The sequence below is a fragment of the Cataglyphis hispanica genome, chromosome 1, assembly GCF_021464435.1.
Source record: "Cataglyphis hispanica isolate Lineage 1 chromosome 1, ULB_Chis1_1.0, whole genome shotgun sequence".
NCBI lineage: Eukaryota > Metazoa > Arthropoda > Insecta > Hymenoptera > Formicidae > Cataglyphis > Cataglyphis hispanica.
This window is the reverse complement of record NC_065954.1, coordinates 9184732-9205425: the sequence shown is the minus strand read 5'-3', so window position 1 is coordinate 9205425 and position 20694 is coordinate 9184732. Positions and strand designations below refer to the sequence as shown.

At 32.9% G+C, this 20694-nt stretch overlaps 1 protein-coding gene across 1 annotated transcript; it reads left to right on the top strand.

Annotated features, from left to right (window-relative positions):
- Positions 1-6837: 6837 nt before the first annotated feature.
- On the top strand, positions 6838-20347 carry LOC126850828 (basigin). Its single transcript, XM_050594198.1, has 5 exons — positions 6838-7669; positions 15623-15886; positions 17217-17462; positions 17664-18111; positions 18628-20347. Exons 1-5 carry the CDS (start codon positions 7594-7596, stop codon positions 18671-18673), a joined length of 1080 nt encoding a protein of 359 aa, XP_050450155.1. The 5' UTR covers positions 6838-7593; the 3' UTR covers positions 18674-20347.
- The last annotated feature ends 347 nt before the right edge of the window (positions 20348-20694 follow it).

Sequence of the window (20694 nt, the reverse complement as noted above, 5' to 3'; positions counted from 1 at the left end):
TTAAAAACCTCCCACAAGAAATGACAACAGGAGATTAAATTGAAATTAAATTTATTATCTAATTTTCTGAACACAACCCAATTCTTGAACCTAGTTGTCGAGCGCTAATTACGGTGCCCTGGCGACATTCGACCTCTTTTCTAAACTTTCTCTTTCTATCAGAAATTTAGAGTCATAATATAATCAAGTATTGATATTAAATAAAAGACCTTATTCCTTAGACAATTCTCATAATAAAGTAATTCGATCTAACTAACTCTCTATTATTTAGTGTCCACAATTTGTTAACTACCCTTAATTTCTATCATAATGTTCTTTTTCAAATCCTAATTCTCTAACTCTTACGATTTCTAATTAATATATATATATATATATATATATATATATATATATTATATATATATATATATATATCTTAAGTAACAAGCCCATATGATGATGCTGCAATACAAGCGGACTTGCCATAAAACGCAACCATAATCTTTCAACCGATATCTTTCTTTTATTATAATTTTAAAATTCTATTCTTTAAACTTGATTAACCTTCGAATTATATATATTTAGTTGCGTCCATATCTCTAAAATACCTAGTGAACTTCCTAGTAACCAACTAGTTCCGCGCCTACATCATTCCCCGAGATCCACTAGATTAGTCCTAGCTCTCGGCGTCCCTGGGGTATAGCCGGTGAAAGCAGGTTGCCCTATAAAAATAGAGAGCAATCTTTATCTCACTAACTGAGGTATAGAGAGAGAAAGAGCGTCGCTGAGACGTAACACTCTCTACTTTTATAGGGCAACCTGCTTCCACCGGCTATACCCCAGGGACGCTGAGAGTTAAGCGGGGAGCACACACTTTTGCATAAGCGTATAACAATAAACATAAGGAAATTGATTGGTTCATTTTCTTATGCATACATTTGTGGACCAATCAATTTCTTTATGTTTATGGTTATGCGCTTATGCAAAAGTGTGTGCTCCCCGCTTTAGGACTAACCTATTATCTAGAGCACGTAGCGCGGAACTAGTTGATTATTAGAAGGAAAGTTTCACTAGGTATTTTAGGGATAAAGACGCAACTATGTATATGTAATTTGAAGATAAAGCGGGGAGCACACACTTTTACATAAGCGCATAACAATAAGCATAAGGAAATTGATTGGTTCATTTCCTTATGTATATATTTGTGGACCAATCAATTCCTTTATGTTTATGATTATGCGCTTATGCAAAAGTGTGTGCTCCCCGTTTTAATGAGGTTTAAAGAATATAATTTAGAGAATTAAGATTTGAAAAGAAATATTATAATAAAAATTAAGAGTAAATAAATTTGTGGAGACTAAACAATGGAATGTTAGTTAAATCGAATTAATTTATTATGAGAATTGTTTAAGGAATAAAGTCTTTTATTTAATATCAATACTTGATTATATTATGACTCTAAATTTCTGATAGAAAGAGAAGGTTTAGAAAAAAGGTCGAATGTCGCCAGGGCACGGCGACATTCATCAGTAATCAGCGCTCGGCAACTAGGTTCAAAAATTGGGTTGTGTTCAGAAAATTAGATAATAAATTTTGATTTCAATTTAATCTCCTGTTGTCATTTCTTGTGGGAAGTTTTTTAAATCGATAGCAAGTGCGGCCAGGGCACCTTGGTCAGCGCTCGGCAACTAGGTTTAAGGATTATATCAAGAATTCAGAAAGAAAGGTGGGATCGCCAGGGGCACCATAAGCGCTCGGCAACGATGGATTTTTGGGGGAAAAGAATAAAATGTTGCAAGATTAAGTCAGATTTAAATAACAACAGTAGTGTATATTTTGCATGGAATTTATAAATCTTACTTAGTATTGATATTATGGGGGTGTTTTAAATAATAGTAGGATAATAGATTAAAGTTGACTGACTGGAAACTGTCAGCCACTTGCTAATGCTTGACAGGGGATTTCTTATTATTTAGAGGATGAAAAGGTAATTGAATGATATTAGAGGTTGTCAGTCAATTGAAATAAAATTTCTAATATTTATGAAAAGACAAGGGTTTATAGTAATTGTAAGTACTTACCGTGATGTGGCAGAAAAATCTTTCCTTTTGCTCTGCCTGGTCGTATTTTGTTAGACCCTTCTCTCGTCCTTTAAGACCTCGGTCATGAGATAGGCCGGATAAAAGTACACAGACGTATGCACAGTCTTATTATTTCCTTAATTTTTACACAACTTAAACACTGAATCGACAGTAATAGCAATTAATGTGTTAACCGAAATTGTATAGCGAATAGTAACAAACAATGATCAGATGCAGAGCTGATGAATGATTCGAAAATGAGTTTGTGAGTGAATGAGTTTAATAATGAACGAATAATACGGAGCGAATGCTTGAATAATAATGTACGAAATAGTAATGAAATAGTAATGAAGCGGCTACTGAATGCTCGTGAAATAATGCTTATGAAATGCTGCGCTATAATGCTGATTATGAATGAATGCCCTGAGGTTCGAAATTGCCGGCTTATATACTGTCGAAACGAAGGGTTTTCGGGCCGTGTGCAGATTACCCGTTGCGCTCTGGAATGTTCTTAGGATGATTCAGTGGAGAACTTCCGAAAAGAAAGATTTTTAGCAACAATTCTTCTGAGAATTGTCGATCGATATGTTTATCTGCCTATTAAGTTTCGGCGCTCGTAATCGTAGCTGTCGTGAATCTGTTCGACTTATCGCTCGCAATATCAGGTATCACTGATATGAGGTCTTTTATGCGCATTCTTTTCAGCTTAATTAATATTTTATAATATAAAATCCTTAATAATATAGTTAATATTTATGCTTACTAATTTATGGAATCATTTGTTCTATTTATTTCAGTTCTGATAATAAGTTGGCAATTTATATAAAGTTATGGCATTCTATAGTTTAAAAAATAGATATTTTAGATAACTTATATGTATTATATGTAATGTATATAATTTATGATTCCATAGAATATAAGCCTCTTAAATTTATATTTATGGTCGCTTGATCGATACTACAATAAAACATATTAATTTTATAAAGATTATTTCTTTATGGAAACATTCGCGCATTATATAATAACCTGTTTTAATTATTATAATTTTAATTATTTATAAAGTTAAATTGTATTGAATATAGTATTTTATATAGAATATAGAAAGTTTTGTATGTGATGTTTTGGATAAAATAATTATAAATATTTTCAACAAGTTATTATTATATACGTTTTATGATTACATAAAGTGCGGCGCATTTATTCTTCAATTTAAGAGTGAATAATTATTATATATTTTTCTGTATGATTAAATATTAAAATCTTAAAAGTTAGATATTAGTATCGATATTATCGAATGTGAAGTTCGCTCGCAAGTCCGTTCTTAAAGTAATCAGCAGGTTAGTTCTAGAAAGTCACTGCTGTACAGCTAGCTAGTTCTAGATAATGCTTCCTAATTCGACGATCTAAGGACTTCTCAATTCCTTGCGCCATCGATTATTATTACTAAAAGAATTAAAATATATTCAGTTTTTAAGTTAAATAACCATATGAAACTAGAACGATAAGCAATTAATAAAATTAGTTAACAACTGAAATAAAAGCAAATAGATTAAATAATTGTTCTATATTCCATAGATATTTTGCAGGGATAAAAGCGGTACTTAATTACTAGCTAAAATAGTTTTTAAAATTGGCAGGACGTTATAACCGCTAACTCTACGAAATACATAGCCCCGAAAAGTATGTACAGAACACATGCGCTCATAGCATATACCACAAAAACACTTTTCGTCTGTACACGTCGGCCACATATCAGCTCCTATCCTTTTCTTTCCTATTGATACCTACTTAAATCACGCATGTGCAGATGCTTACTTCTCATATGTTTTGCATACTTTATGAGGTCAATTTTTCGGTTAGTATATAAGGGAGTTAGTCGTCTAGTATTATATCCCTAAAAAAATTACTTTAAAAAAAAAAGCGTTATGAAAAAATATTATATTTAAATAAGAACATTTTAAATAAAAATGTTTTTATATAAATAATTATTTAAATTTCCTACAAAAATAATGATATCAGAAAATTGCGCCAAAAAATAAAATTTATGCTATAAAATTTATTTTTTATTTTTATTTAAATAAAAACAATTTTATTAAATTCTTTAAAATAGTTATTTAAATTTAAATTTTTATGAAAATGATAATATTAAAAATTATGCCAACCGAATAAAATTTATGTTGTAAAATATTTTTTATTATTTCCAATATTAAGAAAAATTATATTTAATAAATCGAATTATAATTAATGTAATAGTAAAACTAAACTCAGTTTATGAGAAATCTCATAAACTGAGAAATTTTCCTTGAATAATTATATCCCAAAGCTTTAAATGTGTGTATGTTGTGCATTTAGTTATTTACAAAGTAACTCTATTTTAGTTATACTATTACTTTAATTATAATGTGATTTATTAAATATAATTAATTTTTTTTAATATTGAAAATAATAAAATAAAAATATTTTACAACAAATTTTATTTAGTTGGCATAATTTTTAATATTATTATTTTATAGGAAATTTAAATTTAAATAACTATTTTAAACAATTTGATAAAATTGTTTTTATTTAAATAATAATAAAAAATAAATTTTATAACAAATTTTATTCTTTTGGCTCAATTTTTGATATCATTATTTTTATAGGAAATTTAAATAATTATTTTATACAAAAATATTTTTATTTAAAATGTTTTTATTTAAATATAATATTTTTTCACATTTTTTCACAAGCGCGTGTACTTGGCGCTTTTTTATCTTTTTTAATTTTTTAGGGTATCATTTTTTTTTTCATCAAAATGCAACAGTTTTTTTTGCTTATAGATTTCTAGATCCTTTAAATTTCTTCTATTTACTCTTAATCTAAAAATAACGGATAATTACAAATTAGTGTATCAGAAATATACATTATTATTTACGAGCTATACTTCTATATTTTTAAATGAATAATCGTTGTTATTCATGCAGTTTTATTATTAATTATATAAATTATGGACAGCTCGTACTTTTTATAAATTTTAAATTAAAGAATAAAAAATTAACTTAAATATAATAATAATATATCTATATTTAATATAATATTCTAAGAATAATATTTTTAATAATAATATAACAATATTATAACTTTTTAACTTTTTAACATTATTTAATTTAATTTATATTGCATGGCTATTGTTTTGCTATTTTATATTAATTTGATTAGGCTTTTGACACATTTTATTTTATGTGAAATAAATCATCTAATAATTTTCAAACTTGATTGATAACAATTGTTAATAAGACTTGCATAAGGAACAACGTTTTTATACAACGCAATTATAACTGCATTGCACTACACTCATTTATGTATACTGAGAGTCCTTAAAGGTAAAACCTGGCCACTTAATTAGTTTTGGAAAAACATGGCAACAGTATATACATGAACGAGTGTAAGGCAAAGCAATTATAATTGTGTTGTATATAAAAATATTTCTTATGCAAATCTTATTCACAATTGTCACCAATCAGGTTTGAAAATTATGAGACGATTTATTTTGTATAGAATAAAAATTGTCTGTACCAAAGCCGAATAACCAAATCAATATACAACAGCAAAACAATGGCCATTCTATAATTAAATATTAAAAAATTAAAAGTTTTAATTTTTATTATATAGTTTATATTTTTATCGTATATTATTACCGTATAATATCGTATAATATCGTATATTTTTATCATATAATATCATATATTATTATCTTAGAATATTATATTAAATATAGTTATATTATTATTATTTGAGTTATTTTTTTATTCTTTAATAAAGAATTTATAAAAAGTACAAGTTCATAATTTTCTTATTTAAATAAACATATAAATTTATAAAAAGTACAAGCTATTCGTAATTTAAATAAATATTAAATATTTAAATAAATATAAAGTGAATGTAATTTTCTTATCTTATTTTTTTTTAAATTATTGTTTTCCCTAACAATTTCTATTGGTTAGTTCTATTCTGCCATGTTTTTCTAAACTTTGTTTCGACCAATAAAAAAGAACGCGCACTATGGTCAGATTCAATTCAGACTTGCAAAAATGTAGGCCTTTAATTTAGATGCGGTTACAATAGTAATTTTTCAATCAATCAATCGCTAATTGCAGAGCGTTGCTAATATAACTCAGAACAACGCTAGTGCAATCTTTCGTCGAAAGCAACAAATGAACATTTTATATTATATTATATTATATATCTTATATTATATTATATTATATTATATATATATTATATATCTATACATATTTGTTGATAATAATGACGTGAACATTTCTTAAACAAGAATTTTCACATATGGAACTTTTCATCATAATATCTCTGATTATAGATCAAGTAGCGCAAAAATAAAGACATTTTCCTTATATAATCAAGACCTAGTTATCGCTATTAAAAGTTCGATCGGCTCAGCCGTTCTTGCAAACCGTAATTATGAGATACTTGCAACTGACCGACTCGCGTATAGATACACGATGTGCCTCGCTATACTTGACGCGAGACATTGCCGAGTCTCTCGATATGGAAGTCTGTGTGCACGCGTTTTGTCTGAACGTATCTTAAAGGCTGCGGTCGGGAAGAAATGCTAGAAATGCTTCGAAGCATTACATTAACCAATCAGAATAAAGAAATCTTTGCTCTTTTTGTTCTTATTGGTCAATCAAAGTGGCAGCCAAAGTGGCGCGGCAGTAACACAAAGCAGAGGGCGCTGAGTGCCTTAAGATCGCTTTGTCAGAAAAAGAGGGAACGAATAGCGACAGAGCGAGAAGAACGTCCGTGCGAAGCACCTAGCAGAAGATAACGGCCGCCATTTTTCTTCTGACATTGCCATTCGTAGGTGCTCTCCTGGTGTTATTTGTCACGGGGATCTTTAATTGTCTCTCCTCTCCTCTCGTTCCTTTCTCTATATCTATCCTCGCTTCTAGTTGAACCCGACGACAATATCGATAACGAGGAAGAGGGAGCGACGACGGGGCGGCGGCGACGACGACAAGGACGGCAAGCGATAGTGGTGATCCTAGTGATACCCGTACAGGCTCTGTGTATAGTGCGCATTAAGAGATAAGAGCCGAGTGTAGAGATAACGATAAGACGTCAGTGATAACTCGTGTCTGCTCTCATCATCGGCGACGGCGGCGCAGGAGGGTGAAAAGGAGGAAGAGAAGAAGCAGTAGTAGCAGTAGCGGTGTGACGGGTATTCTCGTGCGAACGATACGAACGGCAGTTTACGATCGTCAATCACGTACGGCCGGGTGAAAAAGAAATTTGTTCGCGGTTGACCGACAGACTGACAGGAGAGAGAACAAGGACGAGGACGACGATACGACGTTCTCGAAGACGGTTCACCATCTAGGGCTATCGGCAAACGTTTATCTATTCGTGAAAGGACGGCTGCCCTTTCGCTTTGCGGAACGACGAAGTGGATCATCGACGTGGTGCTCGTCGTTGATATCGTATTGTCAGATCGTGGTCACGCGTCACCGCGTACATCAGCAGCAGCGCCACCGGGATGGAGAGGCGAGCCGTTTTTGTGCTGCTGGGGCTGCTATATTTAGCGGTGGGCACCCTCGTCACGGTCCAGGCAGGTGAGTCTCAGGCACAGGCTCCTTTCGGCCAACATTCGCGGCGCGATCTTCGTTTGTCCTTTTTCACGATTCCTAGTTATTCTTTCTTCCACGACAAGGTCGACCATCTGATCGTTTCTACAATGAGATATTCGATTTTTCTCACTCGACACTGTGATTTACATTAAGGCCGATAATTAGTCATGATGAATCATCGTAGTAATGATCGGCATTGCAAGAATTCGCTAATCGATTCGGTTCCTTAGAAAGGACACTTTGCAATTTAAAAGATTCTAATATGTCTCGACGCATGGCGCAATAGTTAGTTTCGTCATCAACAATATTATCAATGTAATATTGCATAAATAATTCATTGTATTGATATAACTCATATGACAAAATTATCACACAACGATACTCGAGTAACTACCTATCTATGACGATGCTTTTCATCATGGTCGTCCTCCTCATCGATTAGGCAACCAGTCACTTTTTCGGATAGTACAACAAATGGTGTACGAATTTAAAAGTATTATATAAAAGTTGATGTAAAAATAAGTATGAATCAAGTTTGCCTAACTTGTATTTCCAACGCGACTTTCGCGATTGATTTGATCAATACTCATCAACATTTGACTAAGGCTGGCTCGCGTGACAGTTAGATTTAATTAATTCTGGATTAACAATTCTCATAGTGTCCTCTCGTAAATTACGATCGTAATACAGACAACCGTACGCGCAATTAATTATATTTAACAGTATTGGTGCTTTAAAATTAGAATTATTATTTTTACGAACCGTTAAATTTTAAACATTGTCTTCAATCTTATATCTAATCTTGAAGAGTTTTCAAAGCAAAATTATCATCCGCTTTTCTTTTTTTTTTTTGGAGGGAGTAGGGGGAGGGATAATTTTAAATATAAAATTGTTTTAAAGACTTTCATTAAAAATCGTCGCGAGAGGGAAAATGAAATTTTATACTACATATGTTTCGGGAAACATAACTATTATTTCAAGTTGACGGTCATTTTCCTATATTAGAGCTTGCTCCGATTTTATACAAGTAATAAAGACAGAGGCGTCCAGCGTTAAAAAAAAGAATGTACGATGAGCGCATATACCGAGCTTTCAGTTAGATACGAAAATGGAACATCTCCGAAATCGCGTTTGAGCCCGATGGGGGGCGATTATAACTTCTGCAGACTAAAGTTTTTTGTTAAATACATTTCATCATGTATTTAACATGATGGACACGATTGTAATTTCGTATCCACATGTCTATCATATCGTGTGATCTTTTAGATTGCCCAGAAACATTAATTATTACAATTTTTGTATTTTAACAGCCTTATAAATGAAAAAAATTAGGGCACAAATTGGAAAAAATCGGCATTTGTCGATACACGTTGCGTTTCATTATTATTAATTTATTGTTATTAATTTGTTTATTTTTTTTCAAGCGATTTGTCATTTCAACATTATTGGCAACTTTTTTTTTGTGGATGTTAAAAATATCCACATACACAATTTTATTGCATAAGGATATGCTAAAGTAATATATGCAGAGTGTAAATCATGTTTGCTCTTTGGACGTAATTTTGTCAAGTTCGCGTTGGAGAGATCTCGTGCTGCTTCGTGTTTATGAATATATTACCAGATTTCATCGGTACAATCTTTTTGCGGGTTGCTAATATTTACAGCACGCTACCGACACTCCTATCAAAACGATGTATACATCAAGATTCGAGAGAAGAAGAAACTTTCCGCACAGACGAAACCGAAAATTTCGCTCTCGTCGGACTCATTTCTGTGTTGCAGCCGCACACGAAGCTCATTAACACACAGTCACAATCATTAAAAACATGTATGAAGATAAATGATGGATACTTTTTATAAAACACACGCTGAGCGCGCGAAGAGAAGTTTACATGCAGTGTGTACACACATATACATCACTTGAAAACACATAAATAAGGGAAGCCTCTTATACTCCATTACAGAAATCACTTTTTGCGAAGAAAACAAAGTATTCTTTTTTCCAAATTCGATATAGCTTTAACACAACAATTTTTGGAATATTACGATGGGGATACGTTCATAAATTGCAGTTCAATGAGATGAATGACTGGAAAGAGTGTCCGGAAGTGACTTACATCTCGAAACATTTATTAACATTTTCTATGATTTGTTAAGTATCTTGTGGCTAACGTCGCTTTCTAGGTCATTTAATGAGACCTTATTGACACCGTTGGGATGTGTTCTAAAAAAGTTAGTCGATAATGCTGCAACTGTGTGCATCCTCGCGAGATAGTGATAGAGAGAGAGAGAGAGAGAGAGAGAGAGAGAGAGAGAGAGAGATGGAGGGAGGGAAGGAAAGAAAGTAAGAGGGATATTGCTAACCATCGCACATGCTTCTTTTTAACTTTCACAGAAGCTTTGTCGAGTAAATTAAAAAAAAATAATAAAGTTTATAATCAATAAATAGACTATACACCATAACGGACATATTACATGACAAATAATTGATGTAAATATATCGTACGCATATGTACGATGATCTCGCGATATCTTTATATGGTGTTAACTTCACATCAATATTAATATATGTATGAAATCGTTAATTATAAGCGTTTGTGCGATTGTGTTCAGTTATCGGCGTGCAAAATTTAACGTTTTATATATTTAGTATTCCAATAATATGTTCTCAAAAATTAGAAAATTGAGCGTCTCTCATGAGTTTTCTTTCCGTGATGTTTCGTAATGAAACTTTTAAATATCACGCGAATAAATTTATAATTTATGCAAAAGAGCACTTTTTTTTATCGAAAATGCAACAATTTATAGCAGGAAAAACGTACATTAGTCTTTTATATCGCATATAATTATTAAAGATATACACATTAATTATATTATTGTATTAATATTGTATTAATATTGTATTAAATATATAATGTGAAAAAAAATAAAATGTTTTTTTTTTTTTCTAATCGATAGAAGATATTCAAGATCCTACATCGAAAAACTATCACATCGGATCTTTTTTAACCCTACATCGATGAGGCTAGTAAATACTTTTTATCATTGATAACAATCGATGCGTCAATAACTGGGCGTCATCGCGACCTTTCCAACGAAGGGCTCGCAAGAGGCTGCTGTCAACGTTGAACACCTCTGCTGCATGCCTTGTGTCGCGATGCAAGCGATCGGATCGTTTTTAAATTTGCGCGAAAATACGGGTTCGCAACTCGACGTCGGCGATGATGACGATGATAACGATGACTTCGTCGAGAACGACGAATTATTCGCGCCGCGGCGACTTTTGTTGCGCAACGATTGACCCTATTTTCCGTCCAGCCAGAAAACTCGACTCGCGAATGGTAACCCATAATCTGGTATCTGTCCTCACCGAGGAAATCGTTATATAGACTTTAGCTCCGATATATAGACGATGCGTGGGGAGATTACACTGTTGAGAGAGAGAGAGAGAGAGAGAGAGAGAGAGAGAGAGAGAGAGAGAGAGAGAGAGAGAGGAAAGTCTGTCTGCGTTTGTGCCAAATTCTGTGCGAGAACGCTAAAAACTTGACCGAATAGCTGCGGGGTCCACCTATTTTTATTACATCTATAAACCGCGCAACATACGTCCGATCATATTCCGAATTGAATCGGCGCCGTCTCGCCGGACTCTCGTGACTCTCCGCTAGACGTCGCGCTGATCGTTTAGTTTTCAAGGTCGAGCTACAAATCTACATATAATTTGTGTAGGTTTCTTCGAAAGACCATTAGAGATTGACGACCTCCGTGGGTGGTATTGAGATTTGATTGAAAGGGTCAATAAACTTTGGGAATCGATAGTTTGGCTCTTAAACATGAACTAACATTAATATTCTTGTATTCTTTAACATATTATTGGAAATTTTTTAGATTTGCATAAAGAGAATATTAATCTGCTGTCGTAATATCGCTCTTCTACCCAGCCACGATATCTCTAGTCACCACGTTCAGGTGGTCAAGAAACATTTCTATTCTTGAACAGCAGATGAGAAACGCTTACGTATCATCCTGCAAGGATGCATCTATTTTTACGATTCCTAAACGTATGCGAAGTTTCATGGTCTTTCTGACGCGTTCGAAACATAGAGACGACGACATTTTAGATCTCAAAAGACGAGTTTGGGAATATACTTCAAAAGTGTCGCATCTTGTCGTGATTAGCGCAACGAATTGCACACATTATATATCGCAAAATCTTGATAGCCTCGCGAATATCATTAGTGATATTTATATAAGATTCGCATTCTTCGAAAGAGATTGGTCTCGTGACTGTAATTTTTTTTCTGTCGTCTATAAACAATATATAATGATAAAGAAGCGTATAAGATAAAGCAAAGCATCTACCATAAAAAGCGACGAATCTTTTTGATTACGAATGTAAGGATGTTTTGACTGTACAATAGTAAAAACTGTCAAAATTATTTAAAAAAAAACATTTCTTATATTTATACTGTTTGAAATATCAAATAAATAAATTCGGATTATAAAAAGAATTGAAGTATTACAAAATATAATATAATTTTTAATATCTTCATAAAAGAAAATAGTTGTAATTAATATTTTTTCTAATTTATGACAAAAACTTTTGATCGAATATCTCCTGAAATCAATTTCAAGAAACAAAAAAACGAGTAATTTGCAGAAAGAGAGAGAGGGAGAGAGAGATAATATTTTTCTACAATTTTTAGTAATTAACTTTTAAACGAGTAAATGAATCTAAATCAAGTTTTGCAAAAATATTTATTAGAGCTTTCTTAATATATGTGAAAATTTTTATTTTGTTGGCAATATTTTTTTGTTGTTAAATTTGTCATTAAATGCTATAATACGCGATTTTTCATAAGAATCAATATTAAATTTAAATTTACATAATTTCCAAAATTAAGAGAATTGTGCTCAGATTTTGCACACATACTCAGAAAAAATAGTAGAGCAGTCTACAAAATTTTTATGCTTTTGCCAATGTTTGATGTGACACATACATCTTTGAGAAAGGATGGTTTAGCTTTCGCGTGCTGCAATGTTTTTGCAAACTGTAGAAAGATACAATCACGAGCTGGAAATGTGAATCGTGAGATTTCGTGAAGGATACCTTTTTCAATTGTAAGAATTCAACTCATAGATCATTCGCTTAAAAATCCAATCGCTCATTACAGAAGTGTCACGTCTTTTCATGTTAATTTTCGCTTTCCCTATATCGATTTAAAAGCGACAAGTTGCATTCTTATCGAGAATTTTCTCCGGGAATACATCGAGAAAGATTAAGAATCCATATCCTCGTTTAGTCTCTGACGCGGACTTGGTTTGGATTTTCAGTTGCGTGGAGCCTTCGTGAAAGCGTGGTCTTAAAATAACATTCGTAGTTTATTGATTTTCTCTGAGTTACCGTGCCCCGCTGATTCGCATTTGGCGCAGTGTCAGTCCATCGGACAATTCTCCTCTCTCTGTTGTTCAATTGGATTGGATTTTGCCGAGAACATCGAAAACATTGAGTAAAAAATGTTTGATATTATCGCCAGTAACGGCCAGGATAAATCAATAACAGTAATCAAGCTTTATTAATTCAGTTAATAAACGATATATTAATTTGATTGTTATTTTAAGATTCGTCCTTATACAATTCTATATGATGGGTGACGGGAATGATCAAATAAAAATACGTCAAACGAGCTATTCGTTCTCGGAATTTTTTTATTCTTCATTAAATAATTCTCGCGATAATATTTAGTTCACTATCAACACTATGTTGAAAGTGGCTAGGTGAGTAGCTTGTTTTGTATTCTAATCGACTGTTCTCTTCTCAGTCGACGTTAATAACATCGTAAATATTTTATTTTAATCACTCAACTAAATCGTACAGCGACATAAATAATAATCTGCTCTCTGACTATGCTTTATTGTTATCACTGTGAAACAATACTCATATAGCTCTCACATATATATGCGCGGATACGTCATCAAGCCGGTATAATTCCGCCGATTCGTCATCAACGCATAGCTCGGTGCTGAGAGAGGAAAATTTTATGCAAACTGTTAGCATCCAACAAACGCTCCATTTATACATTTTCTTGCAAGATCGTATAATTTTGTGTCAAAATATTATTTGAGAAATATGTATACCAACTATATTCTGCGTAATATCTTGATGGTAAGGATGAAATAGATTAACAAAGCATTACAAAATTAATTTTTTATGAAAGAAATTAATGAAAAAAATTAATTAAAGCTAATCTTGTCCGCGGACACAGCAATATTACTCGGTACATATTTCCTTAAAATCCGAGAGCAGCTGTTTCATATGTATAAAGCTACGAGCGTGTACTAGTAAAGGTAATTAGCTAAATTACCACTAATTGTTTCTCGCGAGAGAAAATTCTGGCTTATTGTTCCACGAATACTTGACAGTCAACTGATTGTAGCTGATGTGCGGCTGATATTCAGTTGTATAGTCACTTATACGATGACAATCAGTGACGTAAGAACGAAAAAACTCGATAAGAATATCGAGTAGCTTATTGACGTAAATATGCGTGAATATGCGCTTCCCAAGCATAATCGATATTCAGATCTCTTGCATCCAAAGTAAGGACGAATATACAGGGTGTCCTGAAAATTTTGACACACCCGAAGTGTGAAGGTAGATTGGGCCAAACTGAGTCGAAATGTCCTATACCATTTTGCAAAATTCGCAATAGTTTTTGCGTTATTAATTAAAATATGTGAGCTAATGAGCGTGTTGAAAAGCGATAGGCCGGTATCGGCAGGCATGTACGATGGATTACTTGTGTACGTTTCTTAGCAACGAAAGTATCATATAAGCAAGACGTGACTTCACCTCTCGTTTAGATGATGCTTTTGTTACTAAGAGACGTAATCTAGTAATCCGTCAAGACATAGTCATAGACAAGTAATCCGTCGTACATGCCTGCCGATACCGGCCTATTGTTTTCCAACGCGCTCATTAGCTCACATATTTTAATTAATAACGCAAAAACTATTGAGAATTTTGAAATGGTATAGAACTTTTCGACTCAGTTTGACCCAATTTACCTTCACACTTTGAGTATGTCAAATTTTTCAGGACACCCTGTATATTTTTTTTCTTAAGTCACATTTTTGTCACGTGGATCTTTCTCGAGTTCAGTGTGAATTGATCGTACGGTATTCGATGTATTTTAAATGAAATTTTAATGAAATTATACAATTTAATTTAAAAATGAATTAGCTAATTTAATTTGGGAACTAAAATATACACCGAATGAATTTATTATTTTAATTAAAATATTTTTACCGTTGATAATAAAAGTGCATTGAAAAAATATGTAATAAATTTCACTCTGAATAGATTTGTAAAGTAACAAAGCTTGTAAAAACAACGGTGCACTCATTTATTCATGATAAATAATAAGGATATACAGATTCTTTAAGCATTTTATATTACCTTTTATCCAGGCGAGACGATATTTTTGAGGGTCCCCTATCTAAAAGAAACTATTTATACAAATACCGGTTCGCCTTGCGTGACTTCTTTATAGTTGGGCAGAAAATAACGGCTGATAAATTTTCGAACTATGTCTGATCTCTCTGTTGTAAATAGTAGTGAAAGACACATCATCGTAAAAGATTGCTATTATTATTTATGAGGACATTACTTACAATATAAAGAATTTCAAATTTATTAATTTGTAATAAAAAATATATCCTTATTTTCTCTATGCTTAACATTTATATTTTTTATTATTTATAAATATATAATTATAATGTTATGAATTTTTTGTTTTAGTTAAGAAATTTACAAATTTATTTGAGTGATGAATCAACTTAATTAAAAGAAGAATGAGATATCAGCTTTATCATCATTTCTCGTATCTTACGCACTGGTGCATAAACTTATAATCTTTTTTTTTTCTTTTATGATAAAAGTGACGTATTCGGGACCGATGGTCGTTCACGAAGGACAAGCTTGGGAGATTGAGTGCAACGACTTGAAGGCCGATGATCCCATTAGATGGACCAGGAATGGCCAGACGCTAGAACCCGAACTGTCCAGTGGTCAATTGGTTGTCCTCTCAAAGCCTGGCACCGGCACCAGCAAACTTTCGGCGACCCAAGCGACGGAGAGCCACGACGGAGATTACAAATGCACCTCCAATAGTGCAGATTTTTTCCATCTCTCAATATATTTCGGTTTGTAGTGTTACAAACATATATTACTACATCAATAAGTTTATTTCTAATCCTCTCACTTCAGAAATCCATCACTAAAAGAATTTCCAGTGATTTTTCTGCAACATCCTGTATATACTTACGTCACTGCACATTCTCCTTCTCCTTCCCGACAAGATGTGGTATACATTTACGGTTTCCATTAAAAAGATTAACTTAATGTTAAAATCTAAATGAGAGAGTATAATATTACAGGTATATGTAGCTTACGCAATCTTATTTTACTTTATTACCATATGCATTTATTACAGATTTCTTTGTCAAATAAATATAGCTTATATCGATTAAATTAATAAGCTAAGTATTTACAGCTCTACATGACTTATATCTAAAATGTTGTCTCTACATCTCTGATAACGTTTGATAACTTGATATTTTCTGTCACCGCTATCTCAAGTAAATTCTTGATTATTGTCTTATTGCATGCTCGAGGTCATTTTATTCATCTTTCTTCTGATATGAAAATATTTGACTAGAATATTAATATTTATATTGTACTATTCTTATTGATGCATTTCATTAAAATTAATAATAATAATATTAAAAATTATCTTATCCGAAAGCCCATAGTCTGAAATTTGTTATTTTTATGCAGTAATGATATATCTCTCTTATTATTGTAATATTTAAATTATCTTTGCATATCTTGCATAAATCCTTAATTAATAAAAATCTCTCTTTTACAAATATAATTTCATGATATGACTCTTTTATGATTGATCGGATAATTATCGTTATATTAATCATAAGTTTCTAATCGTAAAATATAATTAATATATCTTTATACGTTATACTCTATTATAGATAACAGCAATTTCAATTCTGATAATCGAAACATGATTATTTTTGTATTTGGAAAAAATTGTAAAAACGTGTTTCTCGTAATTTAACGATGATATGATACCGTTCAAACAATTTATATAGTAAATGAGAAATGAATGAACTTTTTTTTACAAAACTAGATTGTACGAATTGTTTGCTTCTTTTTGGCTGTGTGTCATGTATTTCTTAGCTATTATTACGGAATATTTAGGACATTCTAAATATAATGGTAGTCGTTGCTACTCACTCACTTACATTATAATATTTTAGCAATTTAAGATAAAGCTATAAATAGATTTTTTTATATCATACAATAGATTTTTATCTTTTTCTTTAAAACTTTAAGTAAAACACGAAAACGGAATGCACACGTATATCTTTTCGATGATCCAATTTAAACTGTAAATTGCACATGATGTTATATTCAATGCAGAAGCATCGGAAAACAATATTTTTCTCTTTGACACAGATATAAAGATTAGAGTACTTACGTCCAAGGACATACCTTTGGTACTCGAATGCGCAAACAAGAGTGATAAAGTGCAATGGCAGAAGGAGAAGATGCCGTTGAGCATAGCGCTAACTGGCAATGAAGACATCATCAAAATTGACAACGACACCGGCAACCTGGAGATTTTAAAGGATAAGAAAGAGGCTTATGGAAATTACACTTGTAAATTAGGCACAAACTCCACTATTGAATACAGAGTCGTACGTGAGTATTCTGCAATACATATTACATAATTTTATATCAAATATCTATTAAAAATAATAAAAGAATCTTATACAAAACTTACTATATGTATAGTATTACTTTATCATAAAAGTATCTATTTTAGAAAAACAGGAAAAAAGCTTTTTGCAAAGATGTTATGTTAAAGAGTTTTTTATCATATTCGACGTTCTAAAATTTCAGCGAGGCCGATAGCGCATTTGGCTGAATCTACTAGCGTGGTGGAAGGTGAGAAGCTGCACTTGGTGTGCGCTGCAAAAGATCCGAGCCCCGGCGTAAAAATATCTTGGACTTTCGGGGATCAAAATTATACGCGTAGCAAGGATCGTGTGAAGATCGCCAAGGATTCGGAGACTGGTATCTACGGCGCTGTTCTAATCGTCGACAACATCGAGATGAACGATCGCGGTAACATTATCTGCAGGATGTCATACAACTGGTCCGATCCCGTTGCAGAACACTCATCGGAGGCCGAGACATTGCTCAGAGTCAAGGATAAACTCGCTGCACTTTGGCCCTTCCTAGGCATTTGCGTGGAGGTCGTTGTTCTGTGCGCCATCATCTTGGTCTACGAAAAGAAGCGAAATAAGGCCGAACTCGAGGAGTCCGATACTGATCAGAGCCCTGATACGTAAGTATGTTTTAGGATTATATACTTTCTCTTTCTTTCTCTTTATTTCTATATATCTGCTTTTTAATTAAATCTTTACGAAATATATGTAGATAATAGAATACTATTTCAAATTTTTACCCATAGACATAATGTCTTAGAACCCACCTCCCATAATGAACCTTTGGAATATTATATTCCACTGCATGGACCTCTTTCCACCGACCTTCCAATCTCATCTCCAAAGTCACATTCTACCAAGAGCGTTTACTTCGAACCTACTTCAGATAAGTTCCAGAAATATCGTATTCTAAAATATGTATCGCGATTTGGCTAAATTATCTGCTCCGATTTACAAAAAGAAAAACGCAGATGAGAATTATTTATCCTATTTCGTTCCATTCCTATTTTGATTCTTTATAATCATAAACTTGCAGCATTTTTGAATATGACTATACATTATATTAATAGAGATCGACTTTCTATTCGTTCTCGTATTCGACTTTTTGTCTGATATTTTGTTTTGTTTTTTTGTAGTAAACCGACACCCAACAAGGAATCCGATGTCAGACAGAGGAAGTGAAACAACAAATAGATGAATGAGAGCGATGCGATAGAAATGGAACAAGGGGCTGTCAGTGTCACAGAGTGTTATAAAGGAAATTCATAAAGATAATGGAACTTGAATGAGAGAGATATGTCACAAATGTGGAATAAACACTAAAAAATGGACTGCAGCAAGTTTGAGTGAGCCATTCATAGTGCACGCTTGCATGAAAGCAGGTTCCGTGCAGCAAAAGCGTGCATAGCAGGATCACACAAGTTACTAACAAATTAAATTAAGCCTTATTACTGGTGTTCACTCCATTTATCAGATGTTCGCCTGTTCGTATTCTCTAACTACACCGCTTTGACCGACGGAGAAAAAAATATGTTGACACGAGTTATATGTATAAGTGCCGATGATGATGACAGGAGTGTGTGCGGGAATGAAGGGTGAGAGAGAGAGAGAGAGTAAAATAGAGAGAAAGAGAGAGAGATAGAAAAATAATGCATGTATGAATGAAAAGTTAAAAAGAAAACAGAAATCGCGACAAGTCGAAAAATAAGCATGCTCGTCGAACGCGAGTACATATAATTTTTACAAAACGTTTCGAGGTGCGAATTTCTGATAAACACCAGTATAATCGCACGTTTATTCGTCACGTGCATTCTGCGTGACATTTGCGCTCGCACGTTCGTCGAGCATGCCATGGAAGTATTAAATTCGCGCAGAAACCGTTTCTCAAACTTCGCACGTGTGACAGAAGAAAATCAATAAAATAAACTTTATGGTAGGGCCGAAAATATGTGCTCGATATTAGTTACATAATATAATAGGAAAGCGGGCAGTGCGTGCCACAATTGGCTTCCGGATATATGTTCGTGTACTTTCGAATGTACAAAAAGAAGAGAAAGAAAGGGAGGGAGGGAGAGAGAGAGAGAGAGAAATAAAAAAAGAAAGAAAGAAAGAAAGAGAGAGAGCCTATCTTTGGCGTCGCCTTACATTACGATATATTCCATCGCACTAATGGAGAATCCCGGAAGTCTGGCTGCACGCGACGCCGTTGTTAACGACATTAATGTAATTAATACTGTAATATTATTGCCATCGTTACTACTGCTACAATTATCGTTATTATGATTATTACAAGTATTATACCGTTAATTTTATCACTATTGTAATAATTTATAATCCGTACCATCACGATTCTCTATATCGACAGTGTCATCATTGTCATAGGCATCTTTTATCTATAACAACTAAACAATCATTTTAATTGTCGCAGATATACTGCGCACATTTATTTCCATCGTTATATCGTGTGTATCGTCGCTTCTTCTATGACATTCTTCTTTGTAGATATATATACATATATAATACTTTGAAAATAAGTAATGGTAATTTATCAAAGAAATAGGACGCATCAATTTTATTTAAAAATGTACAAATATTTTATTATTTAAACGTCCATGCTTGCTCTTTTTAAGTAGATGCATTTATTGGACGTGCCTTGATACTGTTGCGCGTAGTCAATGGACGCGTATCCATCGAACGAAATATTAATTTAGATACATGATTTTCTGAGTCTTCGATCTTATAAGTTTCATAATAATTTGATCTTATTAATTTAGGATTCATGGATCTCTGTATGTACTCCATAACCTTAGAGCGCCATATTTTCTTGATATTAAATTTTAAGATCGTTGGATTGTTTTTGAATCTTTAGATACTTAGCACTAAGATTCATATTCGAACTTAGGGATTTTTAGAGTATCAGATTCTCGACTACATAGGCTTAAGTAACTATACATTTTCCACCACAAAAGCACAAAAGTTTGACGAGAGTTTATGCGCTCTGTACAGGATTGTAGGGCGCGCGCCTTATGATAACTTTCTTTGGTCGTGAGCACCACTTTTATGCTTCCGTACGGAGACTTCTCTTTCCGGCATTTTATTAAGCTGATTCAAGCGGATCTTCAGGAAAGGAAAGTCGCGGGGAAAAGAGAATAAGAAAATATAGATAATAGCACCGCGCGAAGGCTACGAGTCTTTTTCATCCT

Excerpts from the sequence above, each read along its gene's own strand:
- LOC126850828 (XM_050594198.1), top strand. The coding sequence starts at position 7,594 with ATGGAGAGGCGAGCCGTTTTTGTGCTGCTGGGGCTGCTATATTTAGCG. Across the intron at positions 7,670-15,622 it reads CCTCGTCACGGTCCAGGCAG|TGACGTATTCGGGACCGATG; the intron begins GTGAGTCTCAGG and ends TTATGATAAAAG. Across the intron at positions 17,463-17,663 it reads TATTGAATACAGAGTCGTAC|CGAGGCCGATAGCGCATTTG; the intron begins GTGAGTATTCTG and ends CTAAAATTTCAG.